The sequence below is a fragment of the Lolium perenne genome, chromosome 4 (genome assembly GCF_019359855.2).
Source record: "Lolium perenne isolate Kyuss_39 chromosome 4, Kyuss_2.0, whole genome shotgun sequence".
NCBI lineage: Eukaryota > Viridiplantae > Streptophyta > Magnoliopsida > Poales > Poaceae > Lolium > Lolium perenne.
In genome coordinates, this window is record NC_067247.2 from 163,958,160 (window position 1) to 163,977,728 (window position 19,569).

Here is a 19,569-nt window from a genome sequence, read left to right on the forward strand (position 1 = left end):
CTAATAATGTTAATTTCATACAAATAATTTTTATATATTTGAAGTAATTCTTAGTCAAACGAAAAGTGCGTAAAACGATGACGCCTTATTCCTTGAACCCACGACTCGCACGCTGAGGAACTAGAACTCCTCATCAATTTGGAGTAAAGGTAATCAAGTGAAGATCACCTATTCCGAAATCCGCGTATCTCTTTGTAAACCGACCTATTCCGTAGATCAGGTCTGGCGGTATCTTAGAGCATCTCCAGTCGCATCCCCCAAACAACGTTCAGCAAAAGCGTCGGATTAGTCGTTTGGGGACGTCCGGACCAAATTTGCGTTTGGAAGATGTCCCTTTTCTAGTCACGTCCCCAAACGCGACCTCCAAACAAAAAGCAAGTGTAAAAGTCGTGTCCGGCGTCCCTGATAGCGCCTCTATACACAGGAGATGGGGAACGCCGGACAATATTTGAGGCACGTCCGGACGAAGCGGCCTTTGGGGCACACAACTAGGACGCGATTGGAGATGCTCTTAGATTCTTAGTATATACAACCGGCATGTTGCCTTGTAACCCTAGATTAGTGGTTTAAACCTATGATCTATGCCATTGACCAATTGCCAAATATATTAGCAATGTTACGTGGTAGGTATAAGTGAAGAGAGGGGCCGAGCAAGGAAGGTTAACCTCCAAGATCGAGGAGCTGATGAACACCAAGCAAAAAATTAGCACAAGAGCAATTGCAAACTCAAAAGGAGTTAGCTGAGAAGAAACAACTTGATAAAATAAGAAAGTGGGAAACAATTAGAAAAGATGAGAGAAACAACTCGATAAAATAAGAAAGTGGGAAACAATTAGAAAAAATGAGAAGCGGAAGGCAGAGTTTTAAGATCGCAAGACTGGAGGAGGAAAAGGAGGAGAACTAGGTGATGATGGTGGATCCAGTGGGTATGGATCCACACACTAAAGAATGTTGGGAGATCCAGAAGGTCAAGATTGGAAGCGTAAAAAGGCTCATGCAACTTTTGTTGTTGTTGTGGTGGTGGTGGCGGTGGCAGGTGACGACAACGATGCTGCTCCGAAAAACTGTGTTGAGATGATGTTGTCGATCATTCTTCTTGTTGTTGTTGATCCATCATAGTTTTCTTTCCAAACTTCCGTGCATTACTGCATTGTATGCTGCCTCGTCTGAACTATGCATTTGTTCAAAACTTTGTTCCTATTTTAAACTATCTATGTTTTAATTTTGAAAATTGATGCCTCGAGCTTAAACCATGTTTGTGTTGAAAGCCCTAGTTTGCGATATAACGAACGTGCAATGCAGAAGTATCGGCATACATGTAACGCAAAACATATTCGGTACATGTATGCAAGATCTGTTCCGTTGCGACACTTTCTGCTCCATAAAAAACGATGCGGTAGATATCTACATCGCATTATGTGGTTTGGTAGGATGCAATGTGGTTCGGCAAGATGCAATATCCGGTAAAGATGCGAAAAGTATCTTTGGCTCCTGGCACCAGTGTTCTTGTTGTTTAAAAAATATCGAAAATCATACTTATGTGTTTTAAAAAATCTAAAAATAAATCTGGACATAGTAAATGATGTAGCCTACAAGCGTGTAAAATTTCAATATGAAATTCTTTATATTGTAGGCTACAAAAAACTAAAAATCAGTTGAAATTTGGAGATTTGAAATATGCATATCCAGATCCACACATTTGTCATTTTTGTGTAGCCTAGAATATTTTGTATTTGAAATTGAAAGTTTGCACCTTTATGGGATAATTCATTGGATACACCATGATTTGTTTTCTAATTTTTTTGAAACATATAAATGTGATTTTTTTTAAAAAAATAACGAGAGCATTGAAGCTCGGAGCCAAAAACACTTTTAGCTAAAGATGATCCTATTCTCTTTCATCCACGTCGTAACAAATCCTAGGCTCCCTGCACCTCCTTGTAGAGAGCTGATCTGGGCTGTCGTATATGCCCTTAGGCCTAGCGGCACACAACAGCCCAAACAGATGCAGCCCATTTCAGCCCGTTCAGCCTCCATTACCTCCAAAATAAAAGCCCAGTCGCACGAATAACTGCACAACACCTCAAAAAAAAACATAACTCCCCTAAACTAATAATACTCAGCTAGCAAAACCAAAAATAAATATCCCTCTAAAAAAACCAAAAAACAAATAAACTGCTCGCTCCGGTCCGCCGCCTTCTTCCTCCGGCCAAGGACCACCCACCACGATCCAGTCGACTGATCCCGTCGCCATTGCTAGCTTATACTGGAGCTCCGCCCTCCCTAAATCTTCAGAGTAATTCCCCAGTTCTTTTTGTGAAGCGGACACTGTCTTGGTGACTCCGCTGCTTTCATTTACTTTTGTTTCTTTACCTCGCGCGAATCTGTTCCCATCTGTGTAGTGCAAAATGGATTGACCTTTTAGTCTCTCTTTTCTTCGGAGGTATTGATCTGTATAGTATCGAAAAATTTAGCTGTTGAATTGACGAGGAAAGCCGAGGAAGCGAGGGGCTGGGGGATAATTTTTTATAGGGCTGGCCCTTATCTTGTAGGATCATCAGTCAAACTAATTATTTAGTTTAATTCCTGTGACTGGATGGTTATCCGATTAGACCCAATCTCCACGATTTGATTATCATATTATGTTAGGGTACTAACTAACATAATATTACTCTGCGTAGCCTCATTGATTTTGTTGTGCGGCAGCAGCCATCTTATTCCATGTTTGGCCAAACAAACATCAGTTTTGATTAGCAGTCTGGGGACTCAGATGCAGATGCTTCTCTATATTATATTTTAGATTGACATGCGTTCAACATGACACTGAGAGTTACCTGAACACAGATAAAGATTTTGATCCCAGTAATAGATTAGTGGGATTCAGATGACTCGGATGCTTCTCTAGAGTCGGATTTCAATGGAGCAGTTGACATCAATCGCACCATGCAGCAATTTTGGTCATGCTGAACAAAGTGTATTGATTTAGCAGAGAAGATGGATCCATCTTGATATTCTTGTAATCAAGTCTAGTCACCCCTTGGCCACCACCTTGCAAGTTCATCAAAGGATGTGCTGATCCTTATTGTTGAACTCTGTATATGGATGTATCTCCTCAACATATGTTCCATCTGATGACCCCACCTGCCTCAACTTTGCCTCCTTTTAGGAAATTAGCAATCTAATAAACTGGGAGCATACTCGTGGTAGATTGCAAGATCTGGAAGTAATCTAATAAACAATCAAAGTTAGAAGAAGGCAAACATATATTTCATATGCTCAAAACTCCAAAAGAATAGAAATCTACTACTAGATTGCATAGTGTAGTAGTTGGACATAATCTAATGGTCATTTTTCTTATATTTTTTTACTAGTCTCCCCCTCTCGGCCTCTTCCCCACTGCCTCATGGAGAAACTTCATCTGCTAGTTCTGGTTCTCTCCTTCCTTCTTGGGCTAGCTCTGTTATACATCTGTGAGATCCTATGGCTAAGGCCAGAGAGGGCAAGAAAGAGATGGAGGAAGCAGGGTGTAAGGGGTCCCAGGCCTACTTTGCTCTCTGGCAACACCCAGGAGATGAAGAGGATCCGACAAGATCTCCTGCCTGCGCAGAAGCAAGACATCAATAGCTACACACACACCATCTTCCCTCACTTGCTTCTCTGGAGAGAAACATATGGTATGTATTCATTCAGAAGTTCTATGCATGTATTTTTATCTTGTATTTGTATGTTTGTGACTTTGTGTTCCAATCAGATTCATGCATGGTCGTAATCATCTAATCATCCAAGTTTAGGCAGTTTTTTTTCTGATACCATAGACCTTTAAACTGAAAACTAGCTAGGAGAAGCTGCTCCAAAGATCTTATTGCTTCCATATAAGGCTTATTTTATATGGGAAAGGTGTCAATATCAACATGTTTATTAATCTAGTTTTCCTGGAACTAGCCCCACATTTTTTTTACACAATGACTGTCAAACCACACACTTTCTTTTGCCTTTTATTTAACTGTAAAATATGTTCTTTATTTGGAAGGCATTTGTGATATGTCATGGATTCGATGGCTCACAAATGTTGTTCTTATGATGCACTGTTTCAGTATGCTTTTCACAACTATCAAAAGATGATAGAGAAAAATGAATGATTGGCATATTCCAGCATTAAAAAGTTATGGATCCACCCTTGCAACTTTATTACAAAGAGAGAAAACTACAGTATACTTGATTACATGTTCTGCACCGTAGTGTTGCTTGTAGTTTATTTTCGAAACATGAAACTAGTCATACCAAAAAATTGATCCTGACAGGATTCGAACCCTGGTCAACAGGGTAATGTCACTTGTAGTTACTGCCAAGGAATAATCCTCATCAGTTATTACTTTAGCTGGGTATATAGATGATCTCTCACAACACAGGATAAGCAACTCAGTACTCAGTATAGAAGTAACAGATCTTTCGAGTTTAACAGATTGAAAGCTACTTCTGACTTTTTTAGTGGAGCTAATTCTGATGTTGGAATTTGCTCTTAAACACTGGAATCCTGATCATATAACCTCTTTTGTACACCCTACACATGTTCATTATAATACTAGTTTTGGTTAATTCTAGGTTGTTTTGTACACCCTAAATTTTTACACTTGAGTGGTGCCCAGCCTGACCAGATGGAGTGCCACAGCGTTGATTCCACAAGTCCACCAAAGAGCGCAGAGTATGCCGACTTTGTGGTATAGTGCCCAGTTCCAAGATCACCAGACAGATTGATCCTGAATGTTTGGCACCAATGCTCGACAATCTCAGATAGATGAATAGCTCAATGATTTCGTGAACTTGAGTATAATACTAGTGTTAATCTGGAGTACTGTTAGAGCCAAGTGATTCTCTGTACATTTTTTTGCCCTGTTTTATGAAGATGCATTTCAACTAATACTTAAAAAAATACGTGAAGTGATCGTTATTTGTTCATGTGTGCGATGGTTCTTCATTTTTTTGTTGCATTTTGTGTGCAACGGCCCTGCCATTTCCCAGATTATTTATATACTATGGAATTTGGTTTAATATAAAGTACTGTAGAAGATTCTCAGATATATTTTGCTAGCAAATATATACCATGCAACGGTAAGTTTAGTCTAAACAGTATTTGAAAAACGTTATTGTGATTTATTCCTTGTGTCCATTCTTCTTATGTGATGCTATCGGATTGTGAATTTTGCATAGGGTCGGTATTCCTCTATTCAACAGGAGCTGTGGACATTCTGTATGTTTCTGACCCTGGCATGGTGAAGGACGTAATCCATTGCACATCATCAGAGCTCGGGAGGCCTATTTATCTCCAGAAATCTCGCAAACCACTGTTCGGCGATGGCATCTTGATGTCAAGTGGCGATATATGGGCCTATGAGAGGAAGGTCATTGCACCGGAGCTCTTCATGGAGAAGATTAAGGTGCTGTCAATTGCTTTAGACAATGCTTAAACATGGGTTGGATAACTGAAGACATGGTCAACTGCCATAGTTGCATTTTCTTTATTGCTCTTGGTTGAAAACATTACAGTTCCAAAAATAATGATTGCAGGTCATGGTAGGACTAATCGTGGAAGCTTCTGTCCCATTGTTGGAAGCATGGGAAAGCATGCTCGACAACTCGGGAGGGGTTACAGAGATAGATGTTGATGGATATATGCGGAACTTCTCAGCTGATGTAATCGCGAGAGCATGTTTTGGGAGTGATTTCGCAACAGGTGAAGAAATATTCTCCAAGCTGAGGCAACTTCAGAAGGCGATTTCTCAGCAAGATACACTTGTTGGACTATCTGCGCTGTGGTGAGTAACTAAGTAGAAAAAAATCCAACGTAATGAAAACAAGTGCGATACATAAATCCCCAAAAAATCAAGATGCACATATTCAGAAATGTCTCTAAAATAGTCTTGTTACTTAAATTAAGATAATATGCTGCCACATAGCGAAGTCTAGCCTGGTCTGGTCATAAAGTAAACGAATGTTAAATAATTATTTTGTTTTTTATTATTACAGGAAATATTTACCAACCAAGAGCAATAAAGAAATGCGAGAGCTGCAGCGTGAAGTCCGGTTACTCATCCTTGATATTGCAAGCCGCGGAAACAGCAGCAACAGCAATAACAGCAGCGGCTGCACGCACACTACCCACAATGACCTTATGCGCTCGATTGTCGATGGCGCTCACCAGTGCCCCAGCTACAATGGCACCGCTGAGGACTTCATCGTCGACAACTGCAAAAACATCTACTTCGCTGGGCACGAGACCACGGCAATCACCGCCACCTGGTGCCTGATGTTACTCGCCACGCACCCGGAGTGGCAGGACAGTGCCCGTGCTGAGGCTCTAGAGGCGTGCTCTGGAGGCACAGCAATCGATTTCAACACCCTCCGACAACTGAAGACCGTGAGAAATCATCCCTCTGTGCACTCATCAGTCTTTAGCAATTGGCACGCCACTGGCATAACCATTGCATTCTTTTTTTTTCCAGATCACCATGGTGATCCAGGAGACTATGAGACTGTACCCTCCAGCATCATCGACGATGCGCGAAGCCCTGATGGACATCAAGCTCGGTGGCCTTGACGTCCCGCAGGGAACAATCATCCAGACCCCCATTGCGGTACTGCACCTTGATAGGGACGTCTGGGGCCAGGATGCTGGCGAGTTCCGGCCAGACCGGTTTGCGAACGGTGCTGCTGCGGCGTGCAAGCCGGGGCACATGTATCTGCCGTTTGGGCATGGGCCAAGGATCTGTCCAGGGCAGCACCTGGCGATGGTGGAGCTGAAGGTGGTTCTCGTGCACCTGCTGAGCAAGTTTGCCTTCTCACCATCACCAGGGTACAGGCACGCGCCGCTGTTCCGGCTCACCATCGAGCCCGGGTTTGGCATGCCGCTTGTGGTCACAAAGCTGCCATGATCAACTAACTAGTGTACATCTGCAGACGCGAACCGTTTCGCCTCTCTCCTCTCCCAGGCGACGGGGCAGGCGACCTAGATCCCATCTACACCAACGCCGGCGCTGGCCCCCTCCCCCTCCGCTTGCCGCTCCGGCGGCAGGAGGGGGAGGGGAGCTCGTTCCTCCGTTCTGTAGTTAGGGTTAGTTTTTGTCTCCTATGGTGCGTCGTTGGGGTGGTGGGAGCGGCGTCCGGGGAAATAAATCTGCCACAACTCCACTCCTACACCGGCGGCGACCTTCACGTCGGCGTCTCGGAGTTGTTGGGCGAGGTGGTTCTTCTGGAGCGAAGATGTTGGTCCGGAGGTGGTGGTTATGTCGTTCTTCTCCGACTTCGTCGACGGGAGGCGGCGTATCTTGGTCCAAGACAGCACGGGGACGTCCCCCGGTCGACGTGCCACAGCGACATGTGCCTCGTTGCTTGCAGCAGGCCTGTTCATCGACTCACAAAGCCTCGATGGCGATGGTGCTTTTTTGGATCTTGCAAAGGTGAAGGCTCGGCGTCTCTTCTTGCGTTCGTCTCGGCGGCGTTGGAATTGGACGGCGGCCGCTGGCTACGGTGGTTGCAGCAAACCCTAGAGATCGTTTTGTATTTCTCGATCTTTTAGGTTTTTATCTGCAAATTCAGGATAATCATTTTATCCCGGTTTGTCTTTTAGTTTCCACATGTGTTGCTTCATGTAAATTGGTGTTCAATTAATGAAATATGTGGTTGCTCTCAAAAAAAAAAAGCTGCCATGATCTCTGGCTGTCATCATAGGGAGAAACACCGGAATTTAACTCTCATCGGTGTTGTATCACTCGATGTGACATTGAGACCAGGGAGTCCCTTGCAGCTGTGATGGATTCTCTGTACATTTGGAAACTGGCATTGATTTGCCAATATATATGAAGTTACTGGTTCAGGTTTAAGCTAAAATTTTATGGTTGTCATATATGTTGAATTTTCCGCAAAAACTGTTTGCCCTGCCGTCCCATACGTCATTTTTTTCACAACTAAAACAAGCAGCTCGATGTCACACACACAAAAAAAAGCAGCTCAGGAAACGGAACCGTGGCTCTTGAATCATGCGAGTAATTCTTTTTTTGTTAAACTGAATGGTGTTAACTCGTGTATCAATCAGGCTGAGTGAGAAGGAAGGATGATTGGAAGTCGATTGTGATTACTTGTTGCAGTACTATACAGGTGAGTCTGCCTCTAGTGAAGACACGAGGAAAGTGCAATCTGATATAAGGTCCCTTTCATGAGATAAAAAAAAGTCGATTTCCGCCATCCCGTTTCCTTCTTTCAGGCCTGTAGATTTATTATGCGTTATTTAACGTGATGTAGAAATTATGACAACAAAGTCAGCATGGCCGAGTGGTCTAAGGCGCCAGACTCAAGTTCTGGTCCTCTTACGAGGGCGTGGGTTCGAACCCCACTGCTGACAATATTTTTGTTTTCTCTTTTTCCTAGTATTAAAAAAATGATCGGGCTCATGTTTGCGAATTTATCTTTTTTTTTATCGTATCTTAATTCTGTGATTTTTTTTATGTTGTTCCTTGTAATAAAAAATCTTCTAACCATGCTCGGGTCTGTTAATACACATTGGTACATGTAATAGCAAAAGCATCACTTTGTATCAATTGTGATGTTGGAATTTATGAAAATTGCTTGAGATTTGTTAAAGTTTAGATGTATCAACTTTAGTGAGATGGACTACTCCGTTTTATTTTTTTCTAATAAAACAAACAAATCTACACATTAAAACGTGTTGTTTCTAAATCAACCTGATCAAAACTGCGTCGGTTAATTTGTTACGAAGACATCACATCGTCGAGACCATCGTCCAAGTTGGTTCACACTGTCTCTCAAAATACTCGTATAAAAGTTGGTTCACAATGACACCTGAAATGCCGATCCATTACCATGAGGATAAACGGCGAGCTCAATCTTTTCATGCACGAATCGGACTGTCAATTCCTCCGCGCGAGTGTACGATGAAGGCAGCAACGGACAAGGTGAAGAGCATCGCTCTTGCTACGTCAGGCATACAAATCCCACGTCCGTTTACAGCGAAAGTATGAGCCGGGCGAAAATTCCACGTTCGAGTCTGGGACTTTTCCTGGCCGTGCCACGGTGGCATGGCTGCACGTGGCGCCAATGCCATGCCGCGCGCGCCGCCATTCGAATGATCTTCTCCGGCGACCGGATCAGAGCTTGGTGCCGCCGCTGCACTCTTGGCTCTGGACGCGCATCTCGGCGACGGCGAACGCGAAGCTGCACTCGGAGTAGGCCACGGCGCGCCGATGGAAGAGGCCGAACAGCACCACGGTGCCGGGGACCCTGGTTGTGGCGTCGAGCGGCAGCGCCCCGCCCTCCATGTCCTCGGCCAGCTGCCGCGCGTCCCCGGCGGCGAGGAAGCGGTCCGCCTGCAGCGTGAGCGCGAGCCGCGCCTCCGCGTCGCCGCGGCTCGGGACGGCGCCCGGGCCGATCTGCGCGTCCCCGACGTGGGCGCCGCGGTAGGAGAGGTCGGCGTGGCCGCCGTCGGCGTAGGCGAAGGAGGCCAGGTTCGGGTTGTGGACGGAGACCGTGAGGATGAGGGTGACGTTGAGGCGGAGGGACGGGGCCGGGAGGAGCGCGAAGCGCGGGGCGACGCCCGTGAGCTCGGTGGAGACGAGGCGGATGGTGGGGTCGCGGACGCGGAGGACGGTGAGGAAGAGGACCAGGAGGACGACGGCCAGGGCGAGCAGCGCGGCGAGGGTGCCGAGGAGGCACCGCCGGCGGCGGCGGTGGCGGATCGCGGAGGAGGGCGTGAAGGGCTGCTTGGAGGACGGCATTGGGAATTCGGGGTGGGGAGGGAGCTCGATTTTGGATTTGGATTTGGATTTGGATTTGTTGGGGGAGCGCAAGCTAGCACGGACACGATGCGATGTCGAGGACGTAGGGTGAGGGTGCGGAACTTTTGACGACGGACAGCTAGCCCAGCGTGGCGCCTGAAAAACACAAACATAAAGGATGTCGTATCTGAAATCTCTGGTCCTTTCTCGGAGCAAGGCATCTCCAACTGCCACATCCAGACGGACGACCGGCCGGTCGGAAAATGGCTCTGCATCTCAGCTAGATTCAGTGCCCGATGCATATTGACCGTGCTGTTTGCAAGACGTAATATGGCTCATATTGAATTCCACTTTTTAGAGCATCTTCAGTCGCGCCCCTCAAACCGTCCCCCAAACCGCGCTGGGTCAAGCGTTTGGGGGACGTGTTTTGTTCGTTCCGCGTTTGGGGACGTCGCTCCCCAGCCGCGTCCCCAAAGGCCGCCTCCAAATATTAAACAAGGGTTTTTGAAAACACAACCATTTATTAAATATAGCATACAAATAAATATGTTTGCGGAGATTGTTTTCAAATTAAAATACAACGAACAGTAAAATAATAAATAAATAGGGCTAGATCAATGTGCCGCGGTATTTCCTTTGATCCTCCACAAATGCTCAACGAGATCAGCTTTAAGTTGATCGTGAACATTGCTATCACGTATCTCTGCGTGCATGGCGAGGAAATCAGCAAAATCTGCAGGCAACTCATGATCAACCTCCGCAAGAGGGCCTTCACACTCATAGGAACCAACATGTGACCTGGCATGATTCTTGCGGTCATCCTCGATGATTATGTTGTGCATGATCACACAAGCATGCATCACCTCCCACATTTGGTCGTGAGACCAGCTTAGAGCAGGGTATCGAACAATTGCAAATTGAGCTTGAAGCACACCAAATGCCCGCTCGACATCCTTCCTGCAAGCCTTCTGTCGTGTAGCAAAGTGGGAATTCTTCTGACCTGATGGATTCGAGATTGTTTTGAAAAAAGTGGCACATTCTGGATATATACCATCGGCTAGATAATAGCCTTTGGTATATTGGTGGCCATTGTTCTCATAGTTGCATGGTGGAGCATGCCCTTCCACTAGTCTATTGAACACCGAAGACTGCTGCAACACGTTGATGTCATTGTGTGATCCCGCCATGCCAAAGAAAGAATGTCAAATCCAGAGGTCATAATCTGCCACAACTTCAAGCACCACACTGCAATATCCATGACGCCCTTTGTATATACCTTGCCAAGCAAACGGGGAGTTCTTACATGCCCAGTGCATGCAATCAATGCTTGGCAGCATTTTGTGTCATGATCCTTGCAGTCTCTTCCTCAGTGGGCCCTCTCAAGTAGTATTTGCCAAACTTTCCACCACAGCTCGGCAAAACTTGTACATGCACTCAACGGCAGTAGACTCACTCATGCGAAGGTAGTCGTCCTATGTATCTGCAGGTGCTCCGTATGCAAGCATCCTCATGGCGGCGGTGCACTTCTGAATCGACGAGAACCCGACAACGCCTACAACGTCGTGCTTGAGCTTGAAGTAGGGGGTCGAACTCTCGAACGCCGTGGAGGATATTCATGAACAGACCCTTGCTCATCCTATACCGGCGCCGAAAATTGTCAGCATGTGTTGCGTCATCTGCGAAGTAGTCGTTGTGCAGCATGGTATGCCCCTCCATCCTCTGTCGGGGCTTCAACATCTTTCTCCCCGGCCTTGATCCTTCACGGAACGGCCTCTTCCTCTTCTCCGTCTCGGCGTTAAGCACGTCCTGGAGGGCCGCGATGATCAGCAAACGCTCCCGAAGGTCGTCGTCGAAGGCTTGCTCGTCCTCCAGCAGTAGGGCAATCATCTCGTCGTCGCTATCCATGTCTGAAGCAAAATCAATGGTTAAAATTGCACCGCGGCAGATGACGCAACGAATAGCGCCCAATCGCGCGTACCTGGCAAGTCGTCGAGCACCTTGTGTGCGCGGAGGTGGGGCGGATTTGACGCCGCATTCTAGGACGCGCAGGCGAAGCGGCAGCGGCGGAACGACCGACGAGAGTGCCAACCGCGACGGTGGTGCAGACTCTCAGAAGAGATCAGTCGTCGAAACGGCCGGCAAATCCAGCGGCGGTGGAGGGGTGGGAGGCGCGGGAGGGAAGGAGCGACGAGGAAAAAGGCGCGAACCAACGGTTTATGGAAATAGTCGCCGACATGTGGGAGCCCGCCTCGCTTTTCGTTGTGTCCGACGTGCCCGGAGCGTCTTCTGTGGGACGGGGACGGCCTCGGGGTACCGTACACCGTATCGGGGCGCGCCGGAAAAAAAAGGCTTTAGGGGACGCGGCTAGGAGCGTTTTTTTGTCCGGCGCGCCCCAAATCCCTTTGGGGGACGCGACTGGAGATGCTCTTACTCTCTAGTTACGCGTTTGTGATACTAATTACTCCGCCGAGTGAAAATTCGTTTAAATTAACCTATTTAAAAGCATTGGACTCCCGGTTTCTAATGCTTGTCCATCAGAAAAGTTGCTAGGTGATCATCAGGATCCAAAAATATTAAGACCACGATCAGGATTGGACCATGTGGATAAAATAAGTCATTGACTTAATCATCAATGACGCCCTTCTATATTTACCCATTTTGTCGCGCCACACTGGCATATCATGCCTATCCTATCTAACAATTACAGGCAAAATGCTATACTGGAGTTAAATTGTGTGCAAAATTTCCTAAATTTGATGTTTTTGTAAAAGTTCCACTAAATGGGGTATTATGTGTCACAAAAGCACAACCACGGGAATGAATTCAACTTTTTACCCTCTAGTTACGCGTTTGTGACACTAATTACCCGTCGAGTGAAAATTCGTGTCAATTATCCTATTTAAAAGCTGGACTCCCGTTTTCTACTCCTTGTCCATTAGGAAAGTTGCTAGGTGATCACCAGGATCCAAAAATATTAAGACAATGATCAGGATTGGACCATGTGGATAAAATAAGTCATTGACTTAATCATCAATGGCGCCCTTCTATATTTACCCATTTTATCGCGCCACACTTGCATATGCCTATCCTATCTAACAATTACAGGCAAAATGCTATACTGGAGTTAAATCGTGTGCAAAGTCTTCTAAAACAAATGAAAGCTATACTGGAGTTAAATCGTGTGCAAAGTCTTCTAAAACAAATGAAACAACCATATGCCGAGAACGATTGCTCCCTTGAGTTACCTTCGCCTAGATCCACCTTGCGTAAGCGGCCTTGCATAAGCTTTCTTTGCATCTTTACTTTTAGCACTTTTACTTTTAGCACTTAGTTGTTTTAGTTTACCGCTTCGTAGTTTGTAGTATCAACAAATTAAAAATTTGCTTATTTTACTTTATTGCACTGCACGAAGGGTCATATAAGTGGGTTGTAGGGCTTTAGAGAATAGGTAACTGCCTTCAACTCCCCGTGATTTCAACAATTAAATACTTATTGAAAATCTCTAAAGGGTGACCTGAGATTTTGGCTTGTTTTCCTCCCACTAGTGTAGTGACGACATGGGGCCGCACACCCTTGTTTTGCTTTTGGGCTGTAACATCCCAGGTAGGTTTAGAGACTAAAAATTAAAGAGAACACGGAAATGTGCATTGGATTTATGCACAGAAAATTCAGAGAATTTTCGCACTTTTGTTTAAAACCATCAAAGTGATCGAGGTTTCTCTTACGTCGGTGGGATTGAGTTACTCATGGATGTCGGTGCGATAAATTTCAACATAACCTTTGTGAATTCATGTGTTTTTGGGAGAGCAAATTTGAGTTCAAATCAAATATGGATAATATGAATTCGAATGAGAAAATGAATTGAAATTTGAATTCTAAACAATCATATAAAATAAAGTAAATAAGATCAAATACAAATTGAAAATTTAAAAGAAATAAATGATTTAAACTTTATTACAAATATCATTATCCAATTATTTACAAGTCACATAAATATAAATAAAGTGAAGAATAAAATATTGCAAGTAAATCTTTACTCACATAAGAAGTTTTACAACATATATGGTGAATTGCTACAAGTTAAAAAAAATAGAAAGATTACAAAATGAAAATAGAGGAGTTCCTAATATAGTCTTGATCTTCCCATTGTCATTCTTTTATCCCTGCAAATTAAACAACACAGACAAAAGAAGTGTGTTGATTGGTTAAAATGTGTGCATCTCCTGAGCAGATGCAAAAGTTTATGTTGGAGCTATTACTTAGCAAAATCTGGGAACTAGTCCAGATTTTGAGAAATTATCAATGTAAGTATTTGGCAGCAATCCAGAAGGCATCACCGAGGAATCATTATAAGCAACCACTAATTAAATCATTGATAGGCAACAAGCAGCCTAGCAGGCAAAAAGGCAACATTTTATCAGTTAAATTAAAACTACTTAGCACTAGCTCCATATTCACAAGCCCACATATTTTGAGAATTAAGTGATTCATTACTGACATTAAATGGTCAGTATGAATCATTAGCCATTACTAATTAACCAGCAAACTAGCCAAGTCTCCACTATTCACTTGGCTGTATTCCAAAATAAAGGCCCACAAGGATAATTATAAGCATCAGCCGTAGCACCATAAGATCACTGGATGGACAAGGAAGAAAGGAAAATAGTGCTACATATGGATAAGGATTGCATCAGTCAAAGCTTGCACTAGGGGGGAAGAACCAGCATTGAAACTTGAACAGTCAAGTGATGTCACTACAAGCAGCTCACACACACATGCAAAGATGTGTTGTCATCACCATAGGACAAGGACAGCAGTATATAAGCAACATCTGTACCAGAAGCCTTCCCAGCAAACACACAACCTCTCCAGCCGCACCCTTTGTCCGTTGCTTTGACAAAGGCACTACCAACAACTTTTGATCACACACACACGCGCGCGCTCGCGCATCAGTTAGTTATCCAGAAAAGCTAGAACAACAAGAACCCACCCATATCTCTGAGAACAGCAACTAGATCAATATAAAGCAAATCAGGCAGCTAGGAGGTGCAGGCATACCACCAGAAGATGGTTAACCAGATACCGGATCAAGCTACAGGTATAAATTAATCAACTAAGGATCAGGAAGCATTTGTTCTTAAATTTGCATAGATATCTCTGGATAGACACATGGAATATACTTCCCGCAAAAAAAAAAAAGACACATGGAATATACACAGTCAGTCAATTTAACTACCATTCAACTAGGTTTTTACCTAGGAGGATAGAGAGATGGATTCCTCTCAGATCTTGCATAGTGATGCTATGCTAAGATCATCACTGAGATTGGCAACATACAAGTATCTGTTCTTAGCAACACTAGTATCTGTTCTTATATGAAATCTGTGCCTCAGCCTTTTGCTTCATTGGCAAGGCGCCAAGGCTACTGAAACCAATCACATATCTTTTCTTATCAGTGCTAAATAGAAGATGTGATAGCTAGGAGGGGAGCTAGATCACCTAGCCTGAGCTGGTGACCCCTGGTAGAACCAAGGAGCTCAAACCCTACACACAGAAAGAGAGGGCAGTAAGGAGCATGAGTAAAATCCAGCAATACATCTGTCCAAGAAGATAACATAGCATCACTTTGTGCACTCCAGCACAAGTCTGTTCAGGATCATATATCCACATGCTTTAGTCGTCACCATAAACCGACAGTTAATAATCAACATACTAGATGAATCTACTTAGGGCCCAGGACATTCATCCCAGGCCAACCAAGTAGTATCATAGTCGCAACATAGCAATATAAGTATACGTATAAGCTCATAAGCAAGCCCACTAAGCAAAGCATCAATCTGCAACGCCAAGAACAGCACACCGCATCACCGCCACAGCGTGAAGTAGAACAGCCAAGCTGGGGCTCGACGAGGTCGAAGTAGTGCTCGTAGAATATGCAGATGAGGAGCACGAGACGGGGAAAGCATCCCAAGGTGCGGCAACGCCGGAACCACGCCGGCGGCCGAGCCCATCCGCGGGCTAGGGTTGCCATCGAGCGCGTGTACAAGGGTGTTGAGGAGGCGCAGATAGGGATTCATTGGAGAACAGGCAGAGGAACTGAAGCGGCATCACGCCGATGTGCGGTGGCATCGGTAACGGCCGGCGGCGGCCGAAACTGTAGGGGGATACAGTATCTTGGTGGAATGCGTGAGGGCTGGGCGAGCTTCGAGATGGAAGGAGAACGAGAGAGGATATGGTGGCGGATCAGAGCTGGCTGGATACGGCGACAGCAGTCCGGCGGCGGCCGGAGCGGCGCCCTCGTCGGTGGCGATTTGGGGAAGCTCGGGAGCGAGCGCGTGTGAAAGAAGGGAACGAAAGAGGATAGGGATTCGCACAAAAGAGAGAGAGGATGATGAGTACACGCCGCACACCCCAGGCAGTGTGTTTTGCGCCGGCCCATGGGTCGTTGTCACTTTTCTTTACTTTGTTTCGTTTTTTCTTTTCTGTTTTCCTTTTTTATTTTTTCAAAAGCTGAATACTTTTAAACCCGCCTTTTCAAATCTGAATGGTTTTCAAATTATTATTTTCCGAAAAAATGATTTTTTAGTTTTAATTTTATTTCATTTTAAAATTTGACTATTTTTTGGGGGGTTGAACATTTTTTCGAAAAAAACATTTTTAGGTTTCTTAAAATATTTTTCAATTTGAACATTTTGGAGATTGAAAATTACGAATTTGAAATATTTTTGAAAATTCATTTTAATTTTTTTTTTCAAAATTTTGATTTCATAAGATATTTGAACATGTTTCTAAATATGAACATATCTTAAATTTGAAACTTTTAGAATACAATCAATTTTTATTTTTTCAAATTTGAACAATTTAAAATTCGAATGTTTTTGAATTTGAACTATTTTTGAATTTGAACAAAAAATAAAAGAAAAAACAAACAAAACAAACAAAAAGAAAGAACAACAGAAACGAAAAAAGAAGAAAGAAAATTCTTAAATAGTATTCACAACTCTTTAGATACTACAATTAAGTCTTTAAAACTGAAGAAAATCAAAATCTTTGATCCATGTTCAAAATTTTGAAATGGAAACTTAAACATCACATCGGGGTTAATAACAACGAAAATACTAAAGCATGCATTATTTGAATCTATAAATATTGTACTTACCGGACAATGATGTTTCTTTTTCAGAACGAGAGGTCCAGGGTCAATCCAAAAAATTCAACTGCACTACCACACAGTATCCAGAAAAGTTGACCACTTGCTCATGCAATGTGATTACTTTCTATCATTTACTTGCAAAGCACTATACTTACCACTCTTGCATTAAAAGTAAAATGTTATTTTACCAATTATGAATATGTCTATGTGGATGAGCAATGAAACCATGGTTCGTGTTGACGGATGAGGTTCACTCTTCCATTTCTCATCCACATAGACATAATTCATAATTTGTAAGGTAACATTTTGCTTTTAATGCAAGAGTGATAAGTATAATGCTTTGCAAGTAAATGATAGAAAGTAATCAAAGGCATGAGCAAGTGGTGAACTTGCCTAGATATTGCGAGGTAGTGCAGTTGAAGTTTTTGGATTGACCCTGGACCTCGCGTTCTGAAAAAGACGCATCATTGTCTGGTAAGGACAATGTTTAAAGATTCAAATAATGCATGCTTTCGTATTTTAGTTGCTTTTAACCCCGTGATGTGATGTTTAAGTTTCCATTTCAAAATTTTGAACATGGATCAAAGATTTTGAATTTCTTAAGTTTTAAAGACTTAATTTTAGTATCTAAAGATTTATGAATACTATTTAGGAATTTTATTTAAATTATTTAAGTAATAAAGAAATCATTTTTAAAAAAGGTCTAATGATTCTTTTTTAGAACAGTTCATTAATTTAAGGGATTTCTTAGAAATTAAGAAATAGTTCTAAAATGTTGATTCTAAATTATCTTGTAAGTTTTGAGTATTTCTTATATAAAAATACTCAAAGAAATGATAATTATAGATTTTAAAATTTTATTCAATTTCTTAATTTCAATTAAAGAAAAAATTATTCATTTATTTATACTTGGTTAATGATTTTAAATTTATTTTTATAAATTTTATTTGAAAATGTATTTAAAATTTATTTTTGGATTGCAAATAATTTTTAATGTATTATTCTTATTTTATTAAATTTTTAGGTTTTATTTGACTTATAAAGTTTTTTTTTGGATTTACTGCTTTAATTCTCATGTGAGACATAAATGCCCTTAGGGCCCACTGGTCACGTCAACCAACTGGTTGAACCAGACGAGCTCCCCTCGGACTGGCCCATCGGCTGTAATATCCCAGAACATAGGATCAACGAAGGGTAGGTTTAGGAATGGAATGTGCATTTCATCGCAAAACGAGGGAAATTTTCGTGCCTTATTGCATAAAAACCTGAGAGGGATCGAGGTTTCTCTCTCGTTGCTATATATTAGGGTTAGAGCAATGTGAGTGTTATGAATTTCGACATGAACTCTTTTGAAACTTGGAGATTTTGAGAGATTAATTGATTTGGCATTTCATATGATTTCAAACAAAAGATATTATAACTAAACAATATATAAATGAATTATGAATTCATAATTCAAATCATATCACACAAACCCAAATAATTCAAAAGTGAATATTAAAATTACACAAGAGCTCATAATCAAAACCTTGAGCTTTATTGATCATACACACAAATTACATTGCCTTTACAATATTCATTATACAAGAATGGACAGAATAATAAATACAACAAAATAAGAATTACAAGAATTGGATAATATATAAAAATCCTAAGCTAATTGAGTTGGAAGATCTTGTCCCGGGATCACATTGAGTTGAAACCTGCAAATGAAAGAGAGACTAGCCATGGGGTTAATACAAGTGTCAATGACACTTGTCATTGTCCAAAAATCTGGCCACAAGCAAGATAAGCACCAGCAGACCAGAACTTGAGCAATCATGAGGTCAAGTTCCAACACAAGCACACACACCGCTCACAAGCTGTTGTGCATGCTCAACAGCAAGCCAACCATGGCTTAGTGACCAAAAAGGACACAGGCATGTGTGTCATTGCAAGGGAGAATCATCAGATGGTATAAAAGGGTAGAACCAAGATAGTATAAAAGGGTAGAACCAGCTGAAATAATTCACCAAGTCGACCAGATAAGCATCCACCATCAACCATCAATGAACAGTAGCTAGTTCATCCCAGTTCTTGCTCAAGAACATCAAGACCAACCATAGAAACCATCCATTCATCCAAATCAACCCACCAAAACCAGCTAGAGATATGGGAACTTAAGCAAGACCATCAAGGATCTAGGAGGAGAAGGGTGATGTCTACGGGTGCTTCTATTCTTGTAGACAATGTTGGACCTCCAAGAGCAGAGGTTTGTAGAACAGCAGCAAGTTTCCCTTAAGTGGATCACCTAAGGTTTATCGAACTCAGGGAGGAAGAGGTCAAAGATATCCCTCTCATGCAACCCTGTAACCACAAAGCAAGAAGTCTCTTGTGTCCCCAACACACCTAATAGGTGCACTAGTTCGGCGAAGAGATAGTGAAATACAAGTGGTATGAATGAATATGAGCAGTAGTACGGCGCCAGAAAAGTGCTTGCTGGCGTGCAGTTGATGGTAGTAATATTGCGAGCGGTATAAATGCAAGAAAACAAGAAACAAGCAGCGATAGCAGTATTTAGGAACAAGGCCTAGGGATCATACTTTCACTAGTGGACACTCTCAACATTGATCACATAACAGAATAAATAGA

At 42.9% G+C, this 19,569-nt stretch overlaps 2 protein-coding genes and 1 non-coding gene across 4 annotated transcripts; 2 read left to right on the forward strand and 1 right to left on the reverse strand.

The window, feature by feature from the left end:
* The first annotated feature begins 2,139 nt into the window (after positions 1–2,139).
* LOC127294409 (cytochrome P450 714C3) lies at positions 2,140–7,884 on the forward strand. Of its 2 annotated transcripts, XM_071818879.1 has the most exons (7): positions 2,140–2,296; positions 3,372–3,674; positions 5,209–5,435; positions 5,566–5,813; positions 6,025–6,415; positions 6,501–6,916; positions 7,694–7,884. In XM_071818879.1, the coding sequence occupies exons 2-7, from the start codon at positions 3,404–3,406 to the stop codon at positions 7,704–7,706; spliced, it is 1,566 nt and encodes a 521-aa protein (XP_071674980.1). In that variant the 5' UTR covers positions 2,140–2,296; positions 3,372–3,403; the 3' UTR covers positions 7,707–7,884. The 2 variants fall into 2 exon arrangements, with proteins under 2 accessions (XP_071674980.1, XP_051180169.1); XM_051324209.2 differs by lacking the exon at positions 7,694–7,884 and having other exon boundaries at positions 6,501–7,664.
* Positions 7,885–8,311: 427 nt separating this feature from the next.
* Positions 8,312–8,395, forward strand: TRNAL-CAA (transfer RNA leucine (anticodon CAA)). The gene has a single exon. It is a non-coding gene; the product is annotated as a tRNA-Leu (tRNA).
* Positions 8,396–9,018: 623 nt separating this feature from the next.
* LOC127294410 (uncharacterized) lies at positions 9,019–9,914 on the reverse strand. Its single transcript, XM_051324210.2, has one exon. The coding sequence runs from the start codon at positions 9,783–9,785 to the stop codon at positions 9,159–9,161; it is 627 nt and encodes a 208-aa protein (XP_051180170.1). The 5' UTR covers positions 9,786–9,914; the 3' UTR covers positions 9,019–9,158.
* Positions 9,915–19,569: the final 9,655 nt, after the last annotated feature.

Bases quoted from the DNA above. Each gene is read 5' to 3' on its own strand.
- LOC127294409 (XM_071818879.1), top strand. From the start codon at position 3,404: ATGGAGAAACTTCATCTGCTAGTTCTGGTTCTCTCCTTCCTTCTTGGG. The intron at 5,436-5,565 runs GTGCTGTCAATT...TAATGATTGCAG, and splicing joins TCTTCATGGAGAAGATTAAG to GTCATGGTAGGACTAATCGT. The intron at 6,416-6,500 runs GTGAGAAATCAT...TTTTTTTTCCAG, and splicing joins CCCTCCGACAACTGAAGACC to ATCACCATGGTGATCCAGGA.
- LOC127294410 (XM_051324210.2), bottom strand. From the start codon at position 9,785: ATGCCGTCCTCCAAGCAGCCCTTCACGCCCTCCTCCGCGATCCGCCAC.